At 51.4% G+C, this 25812-nt stretch overlaps 1 protein-coding gene and 1 pseudogene across 3 annotated transcripts in view; both read right to left on the bottom strand.

Moving 5' to 3' along the window:
* LOC101933095 (glycine N-acyltransferase-like protein 3) lies at positions 1-3118 on the bottom strand (annotated as a pseudogene).
* An 8640-nt stretch (positions 3119-11758) lies between these two features.
* Positions 11759-25812, bottom strand: part of LOC101952840 (glycine N-acyltransferase-like protein 3) — a 57894-nt gene continuing 43840 nt past the window's right edge. The window contains exons 1-8 of one of the 3 annotated variants that reach the window (XM_024114853.3): positions 25281-25431; positions 18526-18949; positions 17824-18108; positions 15849-15981; positions 14809-14916; positions 14453-14543; positions 13922-14042; positions 11759-13213 (exon numbers count right to left, since the gene is read on the bottom strand). In XM_024114853.3, coding sequence (XP_023970621.2) covers positions 12757-13213; positions 13922-14042; positions 14453-14543; positions 14809-14916; positions 15849-15926 — 855 coding nt within the window. In that variant the 5' untranslated portion in view covers positions 15927-15981; positions 17824-18108; positions 18526-18949; positions 25281-25431 and the 3' untranslated portion in view covers positions 11759-12756. Of the gene's footprint in view, positions 13214-13921; positions 14043-14452; positions 14544-14808; positions 14917-15848; positions 15982-17823; positions 18109-18525; positions 18950-25280; positions 25432-25812 lie in introns of those variants that run through there. The other 2 variants (XM_065591730.1, XM_065591733.1) reach the window with 2 other exon arrangements.

Genomic DNA, 25812 nt, shown 5'->3' with positions numbered 1-25812 from the left:
CTATATGTAGCACCGGTGCTGGGGCAGGGTGTAGCCATGCCTCATAAGGCCAAACGGGTCTGAAATGGTCCAACTGACGGGGTGTCCAGCAGCGTCCAGGAGGCAGATATTGGGGAAGCGGCGGATCAGGTTGGCCAAGTACCTCCTGCTCTTCTCGTTCCCCCACAAAGGTCCACGTCTCATTCAGCAGGACGGCGTGGGAGACATCCAGGGATGACAGCCTCATAGCCGGGTCCAGTCTGGCCGGGCAGAGAGCAGCAGGGCCAAGCTCCAAGGGTCAGTGATTAGGAGTCAGAACCCAGAATCATGAGGTTAGCCCTAAGATCATGAGGCTTTTTTAAAGATTACACTGTGATTGCTGGTGTCCCTTGATAGTTGAACTCCTCCCACCCCGGGGTGTTGCCAGCACTCCCAGATTTATTATGGTGATATGGGCCCCACTGTAGAAGCTCCTAGCCCCACATCTCTCCATCTCCCTTACAGCAACTCATTCTGCCCCATCAGTTCTGTCCCCCAGTCACCCATCAACTCTGTCCCCAGCCCCCCCCGCACCTCGTGGTGTTGTTCCACCCCTCCCAGACCTGTGGGGGCTGCAGCGAGCTCCCCTCTCCCAGGCCAGGTGTCCCAGGGAAGGAGGAAGCCCAGGCACTGTCCTGTCCCCATTGCTCACAGCAAGGGATGGGGAGTGGAAGCGATGTCACCCTGAGATGCTGAGCAATTCCTGCTGCCTCTCCCTTCCCCATCCCCGCCCCAAGACATGGGTGTCACATTACTGCAGGGAGGGGCAGGGGCAGGGAACTCTTACTGCAGCAGCTCTGAGAGGCAGCCAATCAGAGGGGGCTTCCCCCACCGGCAGAGGGAAATTCCCATGAAGGTCATTGTGAAACCCAGCCAAACTCATGGGACTCAGGAAAGGGGGATGCTGTAGCCAAGTGGAGTGGGGAGTTGGCTGGCTCAGGGTGTGGGGAATGGGACACTAACCCACACAGTGGCAGCTTTGCCTAATGTCTCATTTCCCTTCCCGGTAGAGATGCCCCTTCTACAAAGCGCCCCTGGGTTATCTGCCCCTTCCAGGGTTCTGGGTGAGGAGCTGAGGTGTGAACAGGCTGTGGATGGGGAAGGTTCCTCTCCATCCTGGGCCAGGAGAGATGTGGTGAAGGGACAGGATGAGCAGAGTCGCTCACTGCCAAAGCCCTGCCAGGGCTGATAGCTATTTGCAGGAGTGCCCTTCCCCAGGCACTGTGGGTGGGGCCGCATTGGTGGCACAGAAACCATTTGCATCAGGGTTTTCTGGCAGAGGCTGGGGCCCTCTCCATGGCTGGCTCCACCCAATGGCTATGCTCCCCAGTGCTGGCAGGGTCCCTGAGGGAGTTTGGGCACAGCGCCAATTTCACTGGGTTTCTGTTGGTGGAAACAGGACCCCAGTGCCCCAGGCCCTGCATGGGGAATAGCCAGCCAGAGTGTGGGTATCCCAGTGCCATGCTGGCCAATACCCCAGCCTCTCAGGCTGTCCCCTTCCCTACCACACCCCCTGTTGGGCCCTGTGACGCAGGCAGACACTGACCGGACCTCGGGCATGGTGCTGGGATCTGGGTGGAGGTAAGTGAAGTAGCGGGACGCTTCCAGCTGGACTCCCATGTTACTGTGGATAGAGAAGGCCTGGCCCCAGTTGATGGTGCTGCCCAGCAGGGCCTGGTAGGCGCCCAGGTCCCGGTAGAACGCTGTGTACGTGTTGGTGTAGAAATCAGAGTAGTCCGATGCCACCTGCCAGGGGAGACATGAAGCAGAGTGGGGAACTCCCAATGGAATGACCGATCTGCCTTCCCACCCCCCCACCCCCAAGCCAGCCTGGAAAGGCCCCAAATCCCAATCTCCCCGCCCCCCCTCCCCCCCCGAGCCAGCCAGTCCCCCAGGTGCAACGCAATGGCTAAGGGGCGGCACCTCTCTGCGTGGCCAGGTGAGGACAGCTTTGAACTTGGGCCATGTATCCACCAGCACCTCATGTCCAGCCGGGTTCCCACGGTTTATGTTCATCACAATGCCGTGAACCTGCCAGAGATACAAGGGTGTTAGGGATCAGAGCTGGAGGAGGGACAGCAATTCCTACTCGCACAACTATGTCAGGAGCCTCCACATGTTTATTGTGTGGTTTCAGCATCTCGTGGTTTTCAGTGCCTTCTTAGGGTGTTTTTTGCCCTTCTCCAAAATGTCTGCCCTCTCCTGTCCCTGCCAATGTGGCTGACACCACAAGCTGCCCTTAGCCAAGATGGCCACCACCTCACAATGATTTCATGGGCCTAGGCCAGGAAGATGGCTGCCCCAGGCTCTGGGGAGCAGCAAGGAGAAGAGATTGGGGGATGTGGGGTGACACTAGGGTTGGGGGTGAGAGGGAGGGAGTTGGGATGTGGAGGGCATGAGTGTTGGGAGGCAATATGGGGCAGGGCCTATGGGGCGTGAGGGCTGGGGGGCTTGTCTCTCCCCCCCTCCCCGGTTTATTGTCCTAATTTTGGGGTCTGACCCCTGAGTTGTTTTGTGGCCCCTGAGCTGGTTTCACAGGGGAGTTCCTGAGTGTGGGGGACAGGGGTCAAAGAGGCTGGTGACCCACACACACACACACTTGAGCCATGTGGTGGGCATGGAGCCATGGAGGGAGCCAGAGCTATCTAGCTCTCTGATTTGCTGTCACGGAGCCTGCCCACGGAGTGATTGGCTGGCACGGTGCCCGCCCGTGGTGTGATTGGCTGATATGAAGCCAACTTTCCCTGTGATTGGCTGGGAAGGTCCCACCGGCTACGCTGGGTGAGCAGCAGGAATTGGTGCTGGGTTTGGACTTTGGGAGACATGAGGGGTGAGGGCGGGGTGGCTGGGAGAGCAGCCAGCATCTTCGGGGGAGGGCCCTGCCCTTCCGGCCTGATCTCTAACCCATCTCCCAGGGGAGTCAGAGGGACCTTCACCTGCTCTCTGCCCCATGGATGGGTGTGGGGAGGGTTGAGTCCTGGCCCTGGGCTGCGGGCAGTGTGGCTAGGCACAGCCATGTCACCTGCAATGTCTCAGGCAGGCGCCTCCGTAGTGTCGCCTCCAGCAGCCGCAGCTTGGAGGAGCAGCTGAGGAGCAGCATCTCTGTTGAGATGGGGCCTTGGCAGCTTCCAGCGGGTGTGGAGTGGGGGGCACCTGCCCAGGTGGAGGAGAGAAACCCATCAGTTACCTGTGTCTGTCACCACGTCACCCCAAAAGCAGACAGGGTGTGTGTAACCTCCCACCCTGCAATAACAAAGCAGTCTGGGTGCAGCCCCTGTGCTCTCCAGAGACCCTACAATAACAAACCAGTCAGTGTGCAGGCTCTGTGCTCACCAAAGATCCTACAGTAGCAATCCCTGTCTGGCTGGCTGGTTCCCGCCATGCCAGGGCTGGTCTGTGCAGGACTCAGGTGGCCCCAGTACCTCCCACGCACCTGAGCCATCTCTGTGCCAGGGTAAGGGGCAGCCTCTGGGAAGATAGGGAGACAGGGTGTCCAAGAGGCAGTGAGGTCCCTGTCTGGCAGCAGCTGGTCCTGACCCTGTTGGGTCTCTCCCTTGGAGCCTGCTCCACCCTCTTATCCCTGAGTGAATGAACCATGTAGTGGGAGAGCTACAGGAGGAGGTGGCTAGGTTGAGGAGCATCTGAATCCACGAGCAATTCCTGGAGAGTGTCCATGTGGAGACAGCTGAGGTAGCTGTCCCAGTACACCGGACTGCTGATACACCACTGGTGGAGGAGGAGATGGCTCAGGGTGGACACTGGAAGCTGGTTACTTCTGGCAGCAGGCAGTGCTCCATCCCTGCTCCGAACCCTCCCGCCATGGTAATAGGTAACCGTTATGCTCTTCTTGATACAGGAGAGAAGGAATCACACCCTACAGTAAAGGAGGAGAAGCCTCGTACCCCTAAGGCTGGGAGGTCTGCTGCCACCACTGCGAATAGGAAACATAGGGTAGTGGTGGTCGGAGACTCTCTGCTGAGGGAGACGGAGGCACCCATCTGTCGCCATGACATTTCATCTTGGGAGGTATGCTGCCTGCCGGGGACCCGTATCTGAAATGTTACGGAGGCATTGTCGAGGATTATCCAGCCCTCTGACTACTACCCCATGCTACTCATCTATGTGGGCACAAATGATATTGCGAGGTGTGACACTGAGCAGATCAAGAGTGACTACAGGGCTATGGGAGAATGGGTGAAGGAGTTTGGAGCGCAGGTGGTATTCTCTTTGATTCTTCCTGTCAAAGGTAGGGGCCCGGGCAGAGACAGATGCATCATGGAGGTGAATGCCTGGTTGCGAAGATGGTGTTGTCAGGAGGGCTTTGGCTTCCTCGACCACGGGATGCTATTCGAGGAAGGACTGCTAGGCAGAGATGGCGTTCACCTTTCGAGGAGGGGAAAGACCCTATTTGGACACAGGCTGGCTAACCTAGTGAGGAGGGCTTTAAGCTAGGTTCGACGGGGACAGGTGAGCAAAGCCCACAGGTAAATGGGGAACATGGAGACCTGGGAGATGGGTCGGAAACAAGAGGGAGCGAGGGCTATAATGGTGGAGAGAAAGGAGGGTCAGGGCAAAACTGGGAGGCAAGATCAAACCAGTATCTTAGATGCCTATATACAAATGCGAGAAGTATGGGGAATAAGCAGGAAGAACTGGAAGTGCTAATAAATAAATACAACTATGACATTGTTGGCATCACTGAAACTTGGTGGGATAATACACATGATTGGAATGTTGGTGTGGATGGGTACAGCTTGCTCAGGAAAGATAGGGGAAAAAGGGAGGAGGTGTTGCCTTATATATTAAAAATGTACACACTTGGACTGAGGTAGAGATGGACATAGGAGCCGGGAGTATTGAGAGTCTCTGGGTTAGGCTAAAAGGGGTAAAAAACAAGGGTGATGTCATGCTAGGAGTCTACTACAGGCCACCTAACCAGGTGGAAGAGGCTTTTTTTAAACAACTAACAAAATCATCCAAAGCCCAAGATTTGGTGGTGATGGGGGACTTCAACTATCCGGATATATGTTGAGAAAATAACACAGCGGGGCACAGACTATCCAATAAATTCTGGGACTGCATTGCAGACAACTTTTTATTTCAGAAGGTTGAAAAAGCTACTGGGGGGAAGCTGTTCTAGACTTGAATTTAACAAATAGGAAGGAATTCGTTGAGAATTTGAAAATAGAAGGCAACTTAGGTGAAAGTGATCATGAAATCATAGAGTTTGCAATTCTAAGGAAGAGTAGAAGAGAGTACAGCAAAATAGAGACAATGGATTTCAGAAAGGCGGATTTTGGTAAGCTCAGAGAGCTGATAGGTAAGGTCCCATGGGAATCATGACTGAGGGGGAAAACAACTGAGGAGAGTTGGCAGTTTTTCAAAGGGTCTCGCATTATATTCTTATTGATAAACTAGGCAAATACAATTTAGATGGGGCTACTATAAGGTGGGTGCATAACTGGCTGGATAACCGTACTCAGAGAGTTGTTGTTAATGGTTCCCAATCCTACTGGAAGGGCATAACAAGTGGGGTTCTGCAGGGGTTCTGTTTTGGGACCAGCTCTGTTCAATATCTTCATCAACGACTTAGATATTGGCATAGAAAGTACGCTTATTAAGTTTGCAGATGATACCAAACTGGGAGGGATTGCAACTGCTTTGGAGGACAGGGTCATAATTCAAAATGATCTGGACAAATTGGAGAAATGGTCTGAGGTAAACAGGATGAAGTTTAACAAAGACAAATGCAAAGTGCTCCACGTAGGAAGGAAAAATCAGTTTCACACATACAGAATGGGAAGAGACTGTCTAGGAAGGAGTACGGCAGAAAGGGATCTAGGGGTTATAGTGGACCACAAGCTAAATATGAGTCAACTATATGATGCTGTTGCAAAAAAAGCAAACATGAGTCTGGGCTGTATTAACAGGTGTGTTGTGAGCAAGACACGAGAAGTCATTCTTCCGCTCTACTCTGCACTGGTTAGGCCTCAACTGGAGTATTGTGTCCAGTTCTGGGCACCGCATTTCAAGAAAGATGTGGAGAAATTGGAGAGGGTCCAGAGAAGAGCAATAAGAATGATTAACGGTCTCGAGAACATGACCTATGAAGGAAGGCTGAAAGAATTGGGTTTTTTAGTTTGGAAAAGAGAAGACTGAGAGGGGACATGATAGCAGTTTTTAGGTATCTAAAAGGGTGTCATAAGGAGGAGGGAGAAAACTTGTTCACCTTAGCCTCTAAGGATAGAACAAGAAGCAATGGGCTTAAACTGCAGCAAGGGAGGTTTAGTTGGACATTAGGAAAAAGTTCCTAACTGTCAGGGTGGTTAAACACTGGAATAAATTGCCTAGGGAGGATGTGGAATCTCCATCTTTGGAGATAGTTAAGAGTCGGATAGATAAATGTCTATCAGGGATGGTCTAGACAGTATTTGGTCCTGCCACGAGGGCAGGGGACTGGACTTGACCTCTTGAGGTCCCTTCCAGTCCTTGAATCTATGAATTAACAGAGTCTGTGGCTGGCCCAGAGCTGGGGCAGCCAGGTCCCTGCAGTCGCAAGGCACCACTGGGTTCCTTCCCTGCGCAGGGAAGGGTGAAAGGGTTTCCGGGGGCCAGTGGAGTAGAATTGTGAGGAAACATGAGCACTGCCAGGAGTGGGGCATGGGCAAACCAGCTCTGCTCGTGCCCCTCAATCCAGACCCACAACCCCTGCTGTCCCAGCCTGGGCCTCCCCCTCCAGCTCTGCTGATGCCCCTCAATGCCGAACCATACCATCTGCTGTCCCAGGCGTGGGCTCCCGCTTAGCAATTCCTTCCTAACTCTCAGTTTCTGTTTATTCCTTTGACTCAGGGTTGTGCTAGGAGCCCCCAGTCTGGGTCCCTCTCTTTCGCTTTCTGCTTTCCTCTGCTCTGTGTCTCCCCCAGCCTTGTCCCCCGAGGCATGTGTGTCCTCGGAGGCTCTGTGCCTCTTTTGCCCATGCTCTGGCGGGGATCTCATATTGGTTCCTATTGCCATTGGGGAGTAGCAGGTTTCTACCTCTGATGGAATCTCCTTGACAAGGGTCTGTCACAGTTCGTTACCTGCTGGGAACAATGCAATCCATATCTGCAGCAACTCAGCATCACATTTGTTACTTAACTGGAATCCTGCATCAGAGAGTCCTCAGGTTGGCTTGGCAAAGCCGAGCTGAAGGCAGCGGTCGTGTTGGCAGCAACAACTGCCTCAATACCCCCAACTCTATGGGATCCGTCTTGGCTCTCCCTCCTTTTGTCTGTTTTTCCTGTGTGATTTCCCGGGGTTCTCACAAACACAGTCACCTCCTAGCAGCCTGTGACTTTGTTCCAAGCTGCAGCAGAGCTGTGTCCACCTCTCCTGCTCCCTTGTGTACCAGGCGGTCAGTGCTAAGTCACTGGCAAACCGCAGCGTTAATGTTCCACGTGCCCTTCCACAATGTCGAGCCCACCAAAACTCTCACGTCTGAAAACCAAGCAATGAGGAGTTAAGGTACCTGCCCAGGGTCCTTATCTCTGCCCCTGGAGCTGCCAGGAACCCCTGGGCTCCAGCTGTCCTCAGCGCGTTATGTGTTGCTGTACTGAATGGGGGAGGGGTTAGCTGGACCAGCTCAGCAGAGCTGTGACTGAATCGAGGTGGTTTTGGGGGCTGTTCCCCTCAGGGACAGTGAGCCCTTCTTCCTGCCCCCAGGTGTATGATCAAAGGAAAGGTGCCCGGGTACCCTGAGAGATCCAGTTTATCTCATTCCAGCGCTGACTTGTGCACGTTGTGTCACTAATGGGGCACGGGGTCTTCCTGCCTGGGGACTGTCATCAGTGAAGTGGGCACGAATGAAAGGTAAATGACAGTGTAGTGTTAGATGGCATCACGTACCTGAAGGGGATGAGGTTGAAGGGGTTGTACAATTGAGCAGATGTGATGTGGAGCAGGCTGCAGCCATGTCTTCCACAGTTCTTCCACTGTCCTAGCGCTGTCTGCACGGGGACTTGGGTCGGTGTAACAACGTCGCTCCAGGGTGGGGATTTTTCACTGGCTTGATCTGCCTTTGTAGTGTAAACTCGCCCTTAGTGTCTACGTGCCGGGCAAGTGTAGGGAATCATAGAAGATTAGGTTTGGAAGAGATCTCGGGAGGTCATCTAGTCCAACCCCCTGCTCAAAGCAGGATCAACCCCAACTAAATAATCCCAGCCAGGGCTTTGTCAAGCTGGGCCTTAAAAACCTCTAAGGAAGGAGATTCCACCACATTCCTTGGTAATCCATTCCAGTGCTTCACCACGCTCCTAGTGAAATGGTTTTTCCTAATATCCAACCTAGACTCCCCCACTGCAACTTGAGACCATTGCTCCTTGTTCTGTCATCTGCCACCACTGAGAACAGCCGAGCTCCATCCTCTTTGGAACCCCCACTTCAGGTAGTTGAAGGTAGTTGAAGCCCCTGTTCAGTACAGTGCAATGACAGAGTGTGAGTAGGTGTGTTATGGGTGTATCTGGGCATTTCTACCCCCCTCCCCATGCACATTATGCAATAGTGGAATGGGGATAATGCTCGTGCTTTGTAACTTTTGGAGTGTGTAGTTGGTGTATGACCCAAAAATGTGGTGGTTATTTGTTACATGTGTAAAAAGACTGGTGTGTGTCTCTCCTTCTCCCTCCCCACCATACCCTGCAACATTTAGTATCCCCACCCCCAGCATTTCCAGCTCACCCTCCCCTTCCAATTCCATTAAGCCATCAGCATTTTCAAAGGCAGGGGTGCACAAAATCCATTGGTAGAAGCTGTGAACTTGAAGAAAAGCTGTTTTTGGGTGGGTGGCTGTAATTCAGGAACCCCTTGATCAAATGATCTAAAATGTGGGTCACTAAGCCTATGTCATACCCCCAGGAGGCACCCGAAATTTCAAGACAATCCAAGTAACCATGGGGATGCTAGAGAACCTAGAACAATCTGCTTTTAAACAAGTCATCTCAAATTTAATTGTAGCTGACCTGGTGCTCAGCTGTAAAATTGTATGAAATTAACCAGTAGCAGCTGCTTTGATATTGTGGATCCTATGGATCTCAGTGTGATGGTATCAACTGAAGGAGAGTGCCCATTGAGATAATACAGCCTGGACCAATAGCTCCATTCATCTAGCCCTCTTCCCTCAGTAAGTGCTTGGGAGCCTGTGCTAAATACCAAGCCTGCCCGTGCTTAGTTCCTCACCTGATCTAGTGTTGTGGGAGCAGGGGAAGGAGCTCAGCTACTGTCTAGAAGGGCAGGGTCCCCTGGCTTCAACAAGGGGAGGCAGGAGAAGGGCTCAGCTCACCCAAGTGGCACAGGGTCCCCCAGATCCCAACACACATGTGGGGAGGCAAGGAATGGGGTCAGACACCCCTATAAAGGGGCAGGAACCCCAGATTCTGGCACACACAAAGGGCTCAGACACCCCCAGAGTGACAGGGGCAGGGAGAGGGGCTCAGAGCCTCCTAAAGAGGGAGGCCCCCCCAGATTCTGGCTCACGTGAGGGGGCAGAGAGGTGGGGCTCAGACACCCCCAAAGGGAAAGGTCCTCCCAATCCCAGGGCACATATGGGAGGGAAGAATGTGGGGGTGCCTGACACCCACTCACTCACTCACCCTCCCTCCCACCATCATATCAGCCGTACCAATATCCCACCCCCTCACCTGAACCCCGAACCTCTGACCTCCCCATAATCCTCCTCCCTTTGCTGAAGTCCCAAACTCCTCTATCCCTATTTCCCCTCCTAGCAAGCATTCACAGAGGTCATTTATTTATATGTAACTATTTTAAGCACCTTCTGAATCTTCTGTTATCCTGCAATTACATTTCCCCCATGCCCCCAAATAATACGTTTAAAAACCCTGTGGCTGAGGCTGGTTGTAGCAGAAGGCATGGGTCCTTCTCCGACTTCTGCCAAGGGTTGGCTTTGAACTTTCAGCCTTCAACCTCCTTGATACTGTAACACCCCCGCTTTGACCTACACTGGCACTGGGAGCTGTGGTTGGCGTGTAGTTTCATTATATGGGAGACTGCTACAGTTGCTAGGAAGTCTGAAACAGCCCAAGGAAGGGGGCAGCAAAGGGGATCTGGGTTGTGGGGTGCTATGTCTATAGAGCTATGGGCAAGTTCCATCCAAGGAGGCTGGTTATGGGGCTGCAGTGGCTGGCCCCATGAGAAGGGTCCTACCAACTTCACTGCCATGAAATCTGGCTATTGGAGGGGGAGGGGCCGCGGGATTGCCATGCTTAGTCCTGCACTGCTGCTGGTGACAGCGCTGTCTTCAGAGCTCCGGTGGCAATACCACACCCCCCTGGGAGACTGGTATGTGCTGGAGAGACGCGAGATGTTTCTAGTCCCATAGGGCCCAATGCGCTGCCCTGGATTTTCCTGGCCACCCTATTGGCCCTCAGCCCTGCCCCATGGAGGTTGCTGGGGAAGGGGACTTAAGTAGGAAGTGGTGGCTGGTGCTGGGTCAGGGGGCTCAGGCAGGAGCTGGCTCTGGGGTGTGGATAATGATGACACAGGCTGGGCTGGAGCTGGAAGCCCTGGCTGTCCTGCAGCCTCTGTATGGGGAGGTTGTCCAGGGCCACGCGGCCAAAGATGGGGCAGCATTGTGCATGCGTCCGCTTGGCTGTCGTGGTGCTGAGCACCCGCATGTAGCCGCACCTACGGGGCTGAGGCAGGGTGTAGTCATGAGGCATGGTACCAAAGGGGTTCATGAGGCTTCAGCTAACAGGGTGGCTGGTGGCATCCGGGGGAAGAAGCTGAAGAATCTGCAAATCAGGTTTGCCAGGTACCGCAGGCTATGCTCAGTCCCCACATGGGGCCACGTCTCGTTTGGTGGTTGTGGGCGGGGAACTGAATAAGAGGACACAGCTGGAGACACTAAGGGGCAGGACTGGGTGTTTACTTATTATTCATAAGAGCAGATAGGCAGTGGTGGATTAATGATTTTGCCGCCCCTAGGCCCTGAAATAATTGCCCCCCCTGCCCGCCCTTGGCCCCACCCCTACTCCACCCTTTTCCTACCCTCCATTCCAACCCTTCCCCAAATCCCCGCCCCGGCCCCGCCTCTTCCCCCAGCGCGCGGCGTTCTCCCTCCTTCCCCTCCCTCCCCCGCGAAACAGCTGTTTCGTGGTGCAAGCGCTGGGAGGGAGGGAAGAGAAATAGGATGTGGCGGCGCTCGCAGAGGAGGCGAGCTGGAGCAGGGGAGCTTCTCCGTGGGTGCTCAGATTTGTCGGCCTAGGCGATAATACGCCGCTGCAGATAGGTGAGTTGTTATTGTTGAGCTCTCCCCAGTTGGGTGCTGGTTTCCCCGTCCCCTCTAACAAAGCTCTTCTTGTTTCACACACACTCAGTTTGTCTCTTAAAGTCCCCCCAGGGAAGATGTTTAGTGATCCTAGAAATTTGGTGGGGCAGCTCCAACTGGTGCTATTGGTTAGTTTTCCAAAGGAAGCTCTAGATATTTGACCTGACCCTTGTTGCTGTGGACACCACCCCGCAGACCAGGTTACGCACCCAGAACACTTTGGTTTTCAGGCCCTCAGTGTCTGGACACAAAGCCAACATTGAGAACAAGCAGAACCTTTTTTGGGAAAATTTCATTTGAAAAGTGGGTTGAAAAATGGGAAACTGCTGTGTGGCCCTAGCTATAATTCTACCTTCCCCCTCGCCCACATGGTCCCAGCCATGCCAGGGATTGCCGCGGCAAAGGGGAAATACTCAAAGGTGTCTTCAACAATAAATTTAATTGCAGCTGGGATCAGGAAGCCAGAAACACTTCCTGCAATCGGTCAATGCCGGTGGGTGGAGTTAAGGGGATTTGGGTGTCTTGGCTGTGTGGTGCTGAATTTAACACATCTGGATTGCTTTTGAGTGTGACCTCAGGCTGGGAGTCCTTGGGGATAGTGAAGTTTGGATTGAGGATAATCAAGATCCCTGGGAGGTATTTAACCCTTAAGTTACTGAGACAGACTGGCCCTTGAGGGAGTCCTTGGCATGGGAACACTCTCGGGCTGGTTAGTATCAATGGGGAACAGCCAGATCCATCATGGGTTAGAAGCATCATGGGTTAGAGCACGCTGTGCTCAAGGAGATGTTGCTGAATGGGGACCTATTGCCCAGCCCCTCCCACCCCACTTAAAGCTGCCCCGGCTTGTATAGTCCAGGAGATGGGGAAAGAGCTAATGAGAGCAGGGTGCAACAGCAAGAGACGTGACAAGCCCCAGGGAACGGGGGAGAGAGAGATCTGGGGAAGATGTCTCTGGTAGAGTCGGGGGAGGGTGACACACTGTGTGGAGGAGGTAGAGATGCAATACGCTGAGCAGGATGTCCCAGGGAAAACAGGAGGAGGAGCAGAGCGGATGCAGGAGGCAGGTGATCATGTAGCTAGATTGGGTGGAAGATCATTGAGCCGTTGCTGGAGTGTCTGGAAGAGGAGCCGGGATGGGGCAGTGTAGGGAAGTGGGACAGGGGTGCTGTGTGTATGGGTCTGGGGTGGTAGGGGCCATCAAGAAGGGCAGGTTATGGGCTCGGAAGAGTAGGACAGACCCTTTAAAGGTGGGTATAGGACTGTGCGGGAGGGCAAGGCCTGTGGGGCTTGGGGGTCACAGGCCCAATGTGAGGCTAGAGCTGGGAGATGTTACTGATTTCACTTGGCTAACAATGATCCCCATACTCCCCTGCCCCGCTCCCTTGTCAGGTCCCCTGGGCGGTTGGGCTGGGGACTCACGGGGGTGCTGTGCCTGGTGCTGGGCTGGGGGTTAATGTGGGGGCTTTTGCCGCTGCTGGGTTATGAAGAATGAAGTAGCACAGGTTGGGCTGGCGCTGGAAGCCCTGCGTCTCCTGCAACCTCTGCATGGGGTAGTTCTCCATGGCCACATAGCCGTAGCTGGGATAGCCTAGTGCGTGCAACCGCTTGGCTATCAAATTAGTCAGCATCCCCATGTAGCCGCGCCCCCGGTGCTGGGGCAGAGTGTAGCCAGGCCCCATGGCACCAAACGGGTCGGAAGCGATCCAGCTGACCGGGTGGCCAGCAGCATCCAGCAGGCAGACACTGGGGAAGTGGCGGATCAGGCTGGCCAGGTACTTCCTGCTTTTCTCGTTCCCCCCAAAGGCCCATGTCTCATTCAGCAGGTCGGCGTGGGAGACATCCAGGGACGAGAGCCTCACGGCCGGGTCCAGCCTGGGGGGGCAGAGAGCAACAGGGTCAAGCCCCAAAGGTCAGCGCTCAGAGCTTGGGGTATGGGTCCTGGGTGAGAAGCCGAGGTCTGAACAGGCTGTGGACAGGGAAGGTTCCTCTCCATCCTGGGCCAGTTGAGATATGGTGCAGGGATGTGGGGGGAGCATGGTCTCTCGCTGCCCAAGCCCTGCCAGGTCTGATGGCTGATTGAAGGAGTGCCTGGTCCCCAGGGTCCATGGATGGGGTGCCATTGGTGGCACAGAAGCCATTTGCATCAGGGTTTCCTGGCAGAGGCTGGGGGCCCTGTGCAGGCGCTGAAGAGGGATCTCCCTCCCCATGGCTGACCCACCCGATGGCTATGCTCCCCGGTCCCTGCAGTGTCCCTGAAGGAGGTTGGGCTCAGTGCCAATCCCACTGAGATTCTGCTGGTGGCAACAGGATCCCAATGCCCTTGTCCCTGTATAAGGAATAGCCAGCCAGATCTTGGGCATCCTAGTTAGGGTCACCAGATGTCCTGATTTTACAGTTCTGATATTTGGGGCTTTGTCTTATATAGGTGCCTATTACCCCCCACCCCCTGTCCCAATTTTTCATGCTTGCTGTTTGGTCACCCTAATCCCAGTTCCATGCTGGCCAATGCCCCCACCCCTTAGGCTGCCTCCTTCCGTACGACGCCCCCTGTGGGGCCCTGTGACACAGGCAGACACTGACCTGATCTCAGGCATGGAGCTGGGATCTGGGTGAAAATAGGTGAAGTAGCGGAACACCTCTAGCTTGATCCCCTTAGCCTCAGTGCTGTCCTTGGAGACTTCATATGCTCCATCCTGGAGCCCTGCAGAGGGCAGCGATGGGCCATGAGCAGTGGGGAAAGGGACTGAATGGTGGTGACAAAAGGGCCCATATGTGTGGAGAGCCCAGCCTGGCACATGGGTCGGGAGGGGCAGGAGTCTGAGCTTCCAAACCCCCAGCCCCAGCCCTCAGGGAAGAGGGTGTGGTCAGATGAGCTGACCCCAGCCCAGCACTGGCAAGGGGCTACCCCATATGTTCCTGCCCTGCATAGGGCTCATGGGAGCAGCCTTGCAGCCTGAGGGGAGCAGAGAGCTTTGGGGCTGGCATTGTAGGGCAGGATCCTGGGGTTTGGCCCAGACAGGACCTATATGTTCAGTTGCTGTGCGACTCTCCCAGATGCTTTGGGGCACATGTTAACAAGGATGCGGAAGGTCTGTCCCCAGTTGACAGCACCTGCACTGCCCAGAAGCGCCCGGTGGGCACCTAGGTCCCGGTAGTACACTGTGTATGTGTTGGTGTAGAAATCAGAGTCATCCGATGCCACCTGTAGGGGAAGACATACAGCCAAGACTGGAGAATTCCCAATGGAATGACTGATTTGCCTGCCCCCTCTCCCCCGAGCCAGCCTGGTCCCTGCCCTGGGCCCCCTTAGGGGGGAAGGGCACCAAATCTCAGCCCCTGTCTCCTCCCGGAGCCAATCTGGCTCCCCGTCCTGGGGTCCCCTAGTGAGGAAAGGCCTCGGGTCCCATTCTACATCCTCCCAAGCCATCCAGTTCCCAAGGTGCAGTGCGGTGGCTGAGGGGCTTCACCTCTCTGCCTGGCCGGGTGCGGAAGACTTTGAATTCGGGCCATGAATCCACCAGAACCTCCTGCACAGCTGGGTTCCCCCGGTTTATGGTCTTCACAGTGCCATAGACCTGCCAGAGACATGCAGGTGGTGGGGGTCAGAGCTGGGGGAGGGGCAGCAATTCCCACTCCCACAACTCTGTTTGGAGCCACCCAGTATTTATTGGGGGGGTTTCAGCATCTCGTGATCGTCTGCACATTAGGTGAGGTTTTTGCTCTTCTCCAACATGGCCTCCCACTCCCATCCCTGCCAATGGGCTGACACCACAGGCTTCCCTTAGTCAACATGGCCACCACCTCACAATGATTTCAGGGGGCTGAGGCCAGGGAAGATGGCTGCCCCAGACTCTGGGTACCAGAGATGGGGGGCAGGGGAATGTGAGGAGCAGCAAGGAGAGGCGATTGGGGAGCGAGTGGGGGGATGTGGGGGATGCTAGGGGTTGGGGTGAGGGGCAAGGAGAGGGCAGGAATGTGGAGGGGAGAGATATGGGGAAGGGAGTCTGAGGGACGAGGGCCGGGGCGGGGCCTGTCTCTAACCACCACCCCAGGTTTACTCTCCTGATTTAGGACGAGGGGGGACAAAGGGGCTGGTGACCCCCACACACACTTGAGCCATGTGATGGCATGGAATCATGGAGGGAGTCACAGCTACCCAGGTCTTTGATTGGCTGGCACGGAGCCTGGCCATGCAGTGATTGGTTGGCACAGAGCCTGCCTGTGGTGTAACTGTTTGATATGGAGCCAATCTGCCCTGTGACCGGCTGGGGAGGTCCCGCCGGCTATGCTGGATGAGCAGCAGGAATTTGTTGGGTTTGGACATTGGGAGACAGGAGATGTGAGTGGGGAGGGGGCGGCTGAGAGAGCAGCCAGCACCTGGGGGTAGGGTCTTGCCCCCAGCCAGCCCAATCTCCACCCCATCACCCCGGGGAGAGAGAACTTTCTGCCCTGCTCCCATCCCTGTCCCAGGAAGTGGCACATGGGAAAAAAGATGGGTTCTTGTCACCGGCAATGTATTGCGGCAGCCCCTCTGTAGTGTCCCCTCCAGCAGCCGCAGCTTGGAGGAGCAGCTCAGGATCAGCATCTGTGGTGTGGATGGGCCCTCGGCAGATTCCAGCAGGGATGGCACAGGGGATGCCCTGTGGTGGAGATACCCATCAGTTCCCTGTGACCTTCCCCCCTACCCCACCTCCCTGGAGACACGAGGGGTGTGTGAAAGTGAAATGAATTATATTAAAGAAATAGAATGAATTAAAAAATGCTGTATGTACCTTTAAGTAGAAATGAGAAATGCTGCAAGCCAGGGGGGCAGGAAAGCAGACATTAACTGCTTAACTTGCCACTTAAGGGCAATTGGTGAAGCATTAGTCTTAGATGATAAGAGTTAACAAGGAAGCAGGATATGCATATTGTGCTCCATGCATATTTTACAATTTTGCTCTCTCTGTCCCTTTGTTTAGTTCGCACCCTTTTATCTGTATAAATAAGACTGTTTGAATCTTGCATGGAGGCTCACATTATCTGAATGTATTAGCAGAGCGCTGTGCTAATAAAACAGAGTGGTCTGACAAACTATGAGTCCTGAGTCTAACTTTGACAGGTGTCTGCAATCATCCAGCCCTGCCAAAATAACACATGCTGTGGGTAGACCTACAATAACAAACCAGTCTGGTTACAACACCTGTACCCACCAGAGACCCTACAATAACTACCCCAATTGGTATATTCTCAGTGCAGCATTTCCTGTGGATTTTCCTCTCCTCCTAAGTATCAGCACTTCCTTGCAGTTAATATTTCAGCTTTTCAATCTAAAAATCACTTTTGATGAGAATTTGCACAAGTGGCGCTTGGATGTTCCCAGAGCTCAGGGAGTGGCAGATCAGTACCTCAACTGAATCTAATTTCTCTTGTAAGGGGCAACAAACATCTTCACAACATTTTCCCCACAATTTGCTAAGCTGTGTTTGTGAGAGTCAAGATCTTACAATAACATACCAGTCTGGGTGCTTTTCCCTTACTCACCATAGAACCTTCAATAGAATCATAGGGGTTGGAAGGGACCTCAGGAGGTCATCTAATCCAACCCCGTGCTCAAAGCATGACCAATCCCCAACTAAATCATCCCAGCCAGGGCTTTGTCAAGCCTGACCTTAAAAACCTCTAAGGAAGGAGATTCCCCCACCTCCCTAGGTAACCCATTCCAGTGCTTCACCACCCTCCTAGTGAAAAAGCTTTCCTAATATCCAACCTAAACCTCCCCCACTGCAACTTGAGACCATTACTCCTTGTTCTGTCATCTGGTACTACTGAGAACAGTCTAGATCCATCCTCTTTGGAACCCCCCTTCAGGTAGTTAAAAGCAATTATCAAATCCTCCCTCATTCTTCTCTTCTGCAGACTAATCAATCCCAGTTCCCTCAGCCTCTCCTCCTAAATTATGTGCTCCAGCCCCCTAATCATTTTTGTTGCCTTCCGCTGGACTCTTTCCATTTTTTCCACATCCTTCTTGTAGTGTGGGGCCCAAAACTGGACACACTACTCCAGATGAGGCCTCACCAATGCCGACTAGAGGGGAATGATCATGTCCCTTGATCTTCTGGCAATGCTCCTACATATACAGCCAATAATGCTGTTAGACTTCTTGGCAACAAGGGCACACTGTTGACTCATATCCAGCTTCTCATCCACTGTAATCCCTAGGTCCTTTTCTGCAGAACTGCTCCCTAGCCACTAGGTCCCTAATCTGTAGCAGTGCATGGGATTCTTCTGTCCTAAGTGCAGGACTCTGCACTTGTCCTTGTTGAACCTCATCAGATTTCTTTTGGCTCAATCCTCTAATTTCTCTAGGTCCCTCTGTATCCTATCCCTACCCTCTAGCGAATCTAACACTCCTCCTAGTTTGCCCTGTCTGTGTCTGTGGCCCCAGCCATGCCAGGGCTGGTCTGTGCAGGACTCAGGTGGCCCAGATAGCTCCCACTTACCTGGACAGTCTCTCTTTGCCAGGGAAAGGGGCAGCGCCTGTGAAGATAGAGACAAGGTGTCCATGAGGCAGTGAGGTCCCTGCCTGGCAGTAGCTGGTCCTGTCCCCGCTGGGTCTTGCTTTTCCTCAGGGGCTGCTCCAGCCTCTTATCTCTGAGTGAATGAACCATTAACAGAGTCTGTGCCTGGCCCGGAGCTGGGGGCAGCCACATCCCTGCAGTCACAAGGCACTCCTTCCATGGGCAGGGAGAGGTGAGATGATTTCCTGGGGCCAGCGGAGTAGAATTCTGAGGAAACATGAGCACAGCCTGGGGTGGGACATGGGTAAACCAGTTCTGCTGGTGCCCCTCTATCCTAAGTCCAACCCATAGCTCCTGCTGTCCCAGCCTTGGGCTCTCCCACTGCAGCTCCTTCCTAGCTTGCAGTTTCTGTCTATTGCTTCGATTGAGGGTTGTGTTGGGAGCCCCCAGTCTGGGCCCCTCTCCTTGGCTTCGTCTTTGCCTCAGCATTGTGTCTCTCCCAGCCCTGTCCTGTGAGGGTTGTGTGCCCTAGGACACTCTCTTTCCTCGTTATACCCATGCCATGGCTGGGATCTCGCATGGTCCCTATTTGCATTGGGGAGCAGCCAGGGGGTCTGGGTTGGGCAGGTTTCTACCTATGACAATAAGGAAACCCCTTGGCATGGGGCTGACACGGTTTGTTACCTGCCGGGAGCAATGCAATCTGTATCTGCAGCAACATGGCGTCACATTTATTATTCAGCTGGAATCCGGCATCAGAGAATCCTCAGGTTGGCTTGGCAAAGCTGAGCTGAAGGCACAGCTGGTGTTGGCAGCAACAACTGCCTTAATACTCCCAGGTCTGAGGGATCCATCCTGGCTCTTCCTCCTTTTGTCTCTGCATTCCTGTGTGACTTCCTGGGATGCTGAGTCTCGGGTTCTCACAAACACAGTTGCCTCCCTCATACCCTGTGTCTTTGTTCCAAGCTGTAGCAGAGCTGTGTCCACATCTCCTGCTCCCTTGTGTGCCAGGCAGTCAGTGGTAAGTCACTGGCAAACCGTGGCGTTAACATTGCCCAGAGGTTCCATGCATTGTTCCACAATGTCGAGCTCAGCAAAACTCTCACATCTGAAAACCAATCAATGAGGAGTTAAGGTGCCTGCCAATGGTCCTTAACCCTGCCCTGGAGCTGCCAAGAGTCCCTGGGCTCCAGCTGTCCGCAGTGTGTAGGTGTCATTCTACTGAATGGGGGAGGGGTTAGCTGGAGCCGTTTGGCAGAGCTGTGACTGAGACAAGGTGGTTGCGGGGGGCTGTTCCACTTGACGGAGGTGAGCCCCTCTTCCTGCCCCCAGGTGTGTAATCAAAGGAAAGGTGCCCGGGTACCCTGAGAGATTCATTTCACCTCATTATAGCACTGAGTTGTGCACGTTGTGCAGGGGCGGCTCCAGGGACCAGCGCAGGAAGCTGGTGCTTGGGGCGTCCCTTGGAAGGGGGCGGCATGTCCGGCTCTTCGGTGACAATTCGGCGGCAGGTCCCTCTCGGACGGAAGGACCTGCCACCGACTTGCTGCCGATCGCGATCGTGGCTTTTTTTTTTTTTTCCTCCGCTTGGGGCGGCAAAAACCCTGGAACCAGCCCTGATGTTGTCACTAATGGGGCACGGGGTCTTCTTGCCAGGTGATTGTCATCACTGAGGTGGGCATGAATGAAAGATAAATGACAGGGTAGTGTTAGACAGCATCATGTACCTGAGGGGGACGAGGTTGAAGGGGTTGTAAAATTGAGCAGATGTGATGTGGAGCAGAATCAAGCAGTGTCTACACTGAAAATGCTGCAGCGACAGTTCTTATGCCCTCCTAGTGCTGTCTGCACGGGGACTTAGGGCGGTGTAACTACATCATTCCGCAGTGGGGATTTTTCATTGGCTCAATCTACCTCTGTAGTGTAGACCAGCCCTTACTGTTTGTGTTCAGGGTAAGGGTAGGGAGTCCCTGTTCAATACAGTGCAATGACAGAGTGTGAGTAGGTGTGTTATGGGTGTATTGGGACATTGCTTCCCCCCCTTCACCACACACACTTGGTAACAGTGGAATGGGGATAATGCTCGTGCTTTGTAATGTTTGGAACATGTAGTTGGTCTATGACCCAAAAACTTGGGGGCTATTTATTACATGTGTGAAAAAGACTGGTGTGTCTCTCCCCGCCCTCCACCATCTCCTGCAACATACAGCCCCCTCTGCTGTCCTGCCACCAGAATTTCCACCTCACCCTCTCCTTCCCATCCCATTAAGGCATTAGCATTTTTGAAGGCAGATGTGCACAGAAACCATTGGTAAAAGATGTGAACTTGAAGAAAAGCTGTTTTTTCAGATGGCAGGTCACTGTAGTTCAGGAACCTCTTGTTCAAATGGTCTCAAATGTGGGTCGCTAAACCTACATCAGACCCACACGAGGCACCCCAAATTTCAAGACTATCCAAGGAAGCATGGGGATTTCAGAGCACTTAGAAAAATTGGTTTTAAACAGAAGCCTTCTCTATTTTAACCATAGCCGACCAGGCACTCAGCTGTAAAATTGTATGAAATTAATCAGCAGAAGCTGCTTTGCTATCTCCACATCCCCAGCATGGGACAATCCTGAAAGTACAGGGGGCTCTGAGCAGTGTGACGGGGCCTATGGATCTCGGTGTGATGGTATCCGCTGAAGGAGAGCACTGTTAGCAGATGTGCCCGTTACTTTGGGGTATTCTCATTTATTAGGGTTACTCCTGGGGGAGGGTGGTTCTGTAATTCTATAAATGTACTGCTTATGTCACTTATTTCTTCAGATGGAGCTCTGCTCCTTCCTTCTGCAAGTCCCCTTCCAATGGAGCTATCCTGCAGGACCTAGGTTCACCAGGGCTGGGTTCCTCCAGCCCTAGCACCAGATGAACATGCACGCACAGACACACACAGAGACACACACTAACAGAGTAAGTCTGAGCACTGCTGCAGAGGAGCATGTGGATCGGACAGAGACTTCTCTTAGGGGAGAGTCTAATCATAGAGAATCTCCAGGTTATAGTCAGGAGCAGAGGACGGAGGAGGATAATGTAAGGGCCAGATCAGATGATAAACATTCACATGAAAAAGAATCTAACACATCAGAGAAGGGCAGACAAATAAACAGTGACAAGTTTTTAAAGTGCTTGTACACAAATGCTAGAAGTCTAAATAATAAGATGGGTGAACTAGAGTGCCTCTTGATAAAGGAGGATAGTGATATAATAGGCATCACAGAAACCCGGTGGACTGAGAGCAATCAATGGGACACAATCATTCCGGGGTACAAAATATATCGGAAGGTCAGAACAGGTCATGGGGGGGAGGGGGAGAGGAGTGGCACTATATGTGAAAGAAAATGTAGAATCAAATGAAGTAAAAATCTTAAGTGAATCCACATGTTCCATAGAATCTCTATGGATAGAAATTTCATGCTCTAATAAGAATATAACATTAGGGATATATTATAGACCACCTGACCGGGACAGTGATAGTGATGATGAAATGCTAATGGAAATTAGAGAGGCTATCAAAATTAAGAACCCAATAATAGTGGAGGATTTCAATTATCCCATATTGAATGGGAACATTTCACTTCAGGACAAAATGCAGAGATAAAATTTCTCGATACTTTAAATGACTGCTTCATGGAGCAGCTGGTACGGGAACCCACAAGGGGAGAGGCAACTGTAGATTTAGTCCTGAGTGGAGCGCAGGAGCTGGTCTAAGAGGTAACTATAACAGGACCACTTGGAAATAGTGACCATAATACAATAGCATTCAACATCCCTGTGGTGGGAAGAACATCTCAACAGCCCAACACTGTGGCATTTAATTTCAAAAGGGGGAACTATGCAAAAATGAGGGGGTTAGTTAAACAGAAGTTAAAAAATACAGTGACTAAAGTGAAATCCCTGCAAGCTGCATGAGCGCTTTTTAAAGACACCATAATAGAGGCCCAACTTCAATGTATACCCCGTCAAGGCTGCTTCCCCACTTTGAACTTTAGGGTACAAATGTGGGGGCCTGCATGAAAACTTCTAAGCTTAACTACCAGCTTAGATCTAGTCCACTGCCACCATCCCAAAGCTAGTTTCCTTCCCTGTGTAGCCTTGAGAGACCTTCACCAATTTCCTGGTGAATACAGATCCAAACCCCTTGGATCTTAAAACAAGGAGAAATTAACCATCCCCCCTCCTTCCTCCCACCAACTCCTGATGGATCAAGATCCACCCCCCTTGGATCTAAAAACAAGGAAAAATCAATCAGGTTCTTAAAAAGAAGGCTTTTAATTAAAGAAAAAGGTAAAAATCCTCTCTGTAAAATCAGGATGGGAAAATAACTTTACAGGGTAATCAAACTTAAAGAGCTCAGAGGACCCCCCTCTAGCCTTAGGTTCAAAGTACAGCAAACAGAGATAAACACTCTAGTAAAAGGTACATTTACAAGTTGAGAAAACAAAGATAAACTAACATGCCTTCCCTGGCTGTTTACTTACAAGTTTGAAATATGAGAGACTTGTTCAGAAAGATTTGGACAACCTGGATTGATGTCTGGTCCCTCTCAGTCCCAAGAGCGAACAACTTCCCAAACAAAGAGCACAAACAAAAGCCTTCCCCCCACCAAGATTTGAAAGTATCTTGTCCCCTTATTGGTCCTTTGGGTCAGATGCCAGCCAGGTTACCTGAGCTTCTTAACCCTTTACAGGGAAAAGGATTTTGGAGTCTCTGGCCAGGAGGGATTTTATAGTACTGTACACAGGACAGCTGTTACCCTTCCCTTTATAGTTATGACAACCCCAAATTAAGAAACACAGTAAAAAAACTAAAAAAAAGCCACCGTGGCTTAACAACCATGTAAAAGAAGCAGTGAGAGATAAAAAGACTTCCTTTAAAAAGTGGAAGTCAAATCCTAGTGAGGCAAATAGAAAGGATCATAAATGCTGCCAAATTAAGTGCAAGAATGTAATAAGAAAAGCCAAAGAGGAGTTTGAAGAACAGCTAGGCAAAAACTCCAAAGATAATAACAAAATGTTTTTTAAGTATATCAGAAGCAGGAAGCCTGCTAAACAACCAGTGGGGCCCCTTGATGATCGAGATACAAAAGGAGCACTTAAAGACGATGAAGTCATTGCGGAGAAACTAAATGGATTCTTTGCTTCAGTCTTCACGGCTGAGGATGTTAGGGAGATTCCCAAACCTGACCCGGCTTTTGTAGGTGACAAATCTGAGGAACTGTCACAGATTGAAGTGTCACTAGAGGAGGTTTTGGAATTAATTGATAGACTTAACATTAACAAGTCACTGGGACCAGATGGCATTCACCCAAGAGTTCTGAAAGAACTCAAATGTGAAGTTGCGGAACTATTAACTAAGGTTTGTAACCTGTCCTTTAAATCGGCTTCTGTGCCCAATGACTGGAAGTTAGCTAATGTAACGCCAATATTTAAAAAGGGCTCTAGAGGTGATCCCGGCAATTACAGACCGGTAAGTCTAACGTCGGTACCGGGCAAATTAGTTGAAACAATAGTTAAGAATAAAATTGTCAGACACACAGAAAAACATAAACTGTTGAGCAATAGTCAACATGGTTTCTGTAAAGGGAAATCGTGTCTTACTAATCTATTAGAGTTCTTTGAAGGGGTCAACAAACATGTGGACAAGGGGGATCCAGTGGACATAGTGTACTTAGATTTCCAGAAAGCCTTTGACAAGGTCCCTCACCAAAGACTCTTACGTAAATTAAGTTGCCATGGGATAAAAGGGATGGTCCTTTCATGGATTGAGAACCGGTTAAAAGACCGGGAACAAAGGGTAGGAATTAATGGTAAATTCTCAGAATGGAGAGGGGTAATTAGTGGTGTTCCCCAAGGGTCAGTGCTTGGACCAATCCTATTCAACTGATTTATAAATGATCTGGAGAAAGGGGTAAACAGTGAGGTGGCAAAGTTTGCAGATGATATTAAACTGCTCAAGATAGTTAAGACCAAAGCAGACTGTGATGAACTTCAAAAAGATCTCACAAAACTAAATGACTGGGCAACAAAATGGCAAATGAAATTTAATGTAGATAAATGTAAAGTAATGCACATTGGAAAAAATAACCCAACTATACATACAATATGATGGGGGCTAATGTAGCTACAACAAGTCAGGAAAAAGATCTTGAAGTCATCGTGGATAGTTCTCTGAAGATGTCTGCGCAGTGTGCAGAGGCGGTCAAAAAAGCAAACAGGATGTTAGGGATCATTAAAAAGGGGATAGAGAATAAGACTGAGAATATATTATTGCCATTATATAAATCGATGGTACGCCCACATCTCGAATACTGCGTACAGATGTGGTCTCCTCATCTCAAAAAAGATATACTGGCACTAGAAAAGGTTCAGAGAAGGGCAACTAAAATGATTAGGGGTTTGGAACGGGTCCCATATGAAGAGAGATTAAAGAGGCTAGGACTCCTCTTGGAAAAGAGGAGACTAAGGCGGGATATGATAGAGGTATATAAAATCATGAGTGATGTGGAGAAAGTGGATAAGGAAAAGTTATTTACTTATTCCCATAATACAAGAACTAGGGGTCACCAAAAGAAATTAATAGGCAGCAGGTTTAAAACAAATACAAGGAAGTTCTTGTTCACGCAGCACACAGTCAACTTGTGGAATTCCTTACCTGAGGAGGTTGTGAAGGCTAGGACTATAACAGCATTTAAAAGAGAACTGGATAAATTCATGGTGGTTAAGTCCATTAATGGCTATTAGCCAGGATGGGTAAGGAATGGTGTCCCTAGCCTCTGTTTGTCAGAGGGTGGAGCTGGATGGCAGGAAAGAGATCACTTGATCATTGCCTGTTGGTCCACTCCCTCTGGGGCACCTGGCATTGGCCTCTGTCGGTAGACAGGATAATGGGCTAGATGGACCTTTGGTCTGACCCGGTACAGCCATTCTTATGTTCTTATGTTCTTATGAGCAGACTGGGTCAATCAGCACTCTCAAGCTGCCCCCTTATATGTCCCTGGACTCAATAGGCTGGATCAAGCAGCACTTTCAGCTGCCACCCTTATATGCCACAGGTTTAACACGTCCCTATGCCCACATTCACGTCACAATTGTTCTAGTAGTAACCCACTTGATGAGCAAATCCCACAGTATTTTGGGCCCTGCAGAGATCTTTAGCTTATGTAAAAGAAACATTTCTGCAGAGTAAATGGGGGAAGCTAAAAACAAAAAAGAGTAAAGTTCAGAGAGAGAGAGAGAGAGAGAGAGAAGCAACCAGTTTAACTATCAAAGTTATTTATTCAATAATAGTGATAACTACACAAGGAGAGCCTAAACTAAAATAACAGTTACATTAGTAAAGGTTAATACCTGAGATAGAAAAGAAAACAGAGAGAGAGAAGAGAGAGAGGGATCTCACCCACTCCATGGAGCTTGAACTGGTTGGGGTTCCCAGGTGATGGTGGTAGCTCAGGGTCCTGAGTGCTGGACACAGGCAGAGCCCCCAGCATGATCAGTCAGGAGATAGAGTCCCAGTGGAACTGATGCAGAGACTGGGTCCATGCATTAGAACCCTTACTTGAACATAAGTAGGGGTTTTTGTAGAGAAACAACAATGGTTCAAGGGAGAACACTAGATTTATTTATGAGTAAACTGATGACTCAAGGGTTTTCTTTAGGCTAGACAATAGGAGCTGACCACTCTTGGCTATGTGTGGTGTTTTCTTCCAGGGAGCTCACAATGCAACTAGGCTGCTTCAGTATTTTGGATATCAATCAAGGATTCATTACTAGAATTGGTCTGATAACTGCTGAGCTGGGTGTGTGCTGATGTAGGTTCATTAACCTCTGGAGCAGAGATCCCCCATGATGCAGTGCTTCCCTGCTTTTCTGGTCCCAGAGTTCAGTGCGGTTCTCTGTTCTCCATTCTGTGTGCAAATAAGATGAATCCCTGTC

Source organism: Chrysemys picta, chromosome 4, assembly GCF_011386835.1.
Source record: "Chrysemys picta bellii isolate R12L10 chromosome 4, ASM1138683v2, whole genome shotgun sequence".
Classification (NCBI taxonomy): domain Eukaryota; kingdom Metazoa; phylum Chordata; order Testudines; family Emydidae; genus Chrysemys; species Chrysemys picta.
The sequence above is the reverse complement of the archived record's forward strand: the minus strand, read 5'-3'. Positions and strand labels throughout refer to the sequence as shown.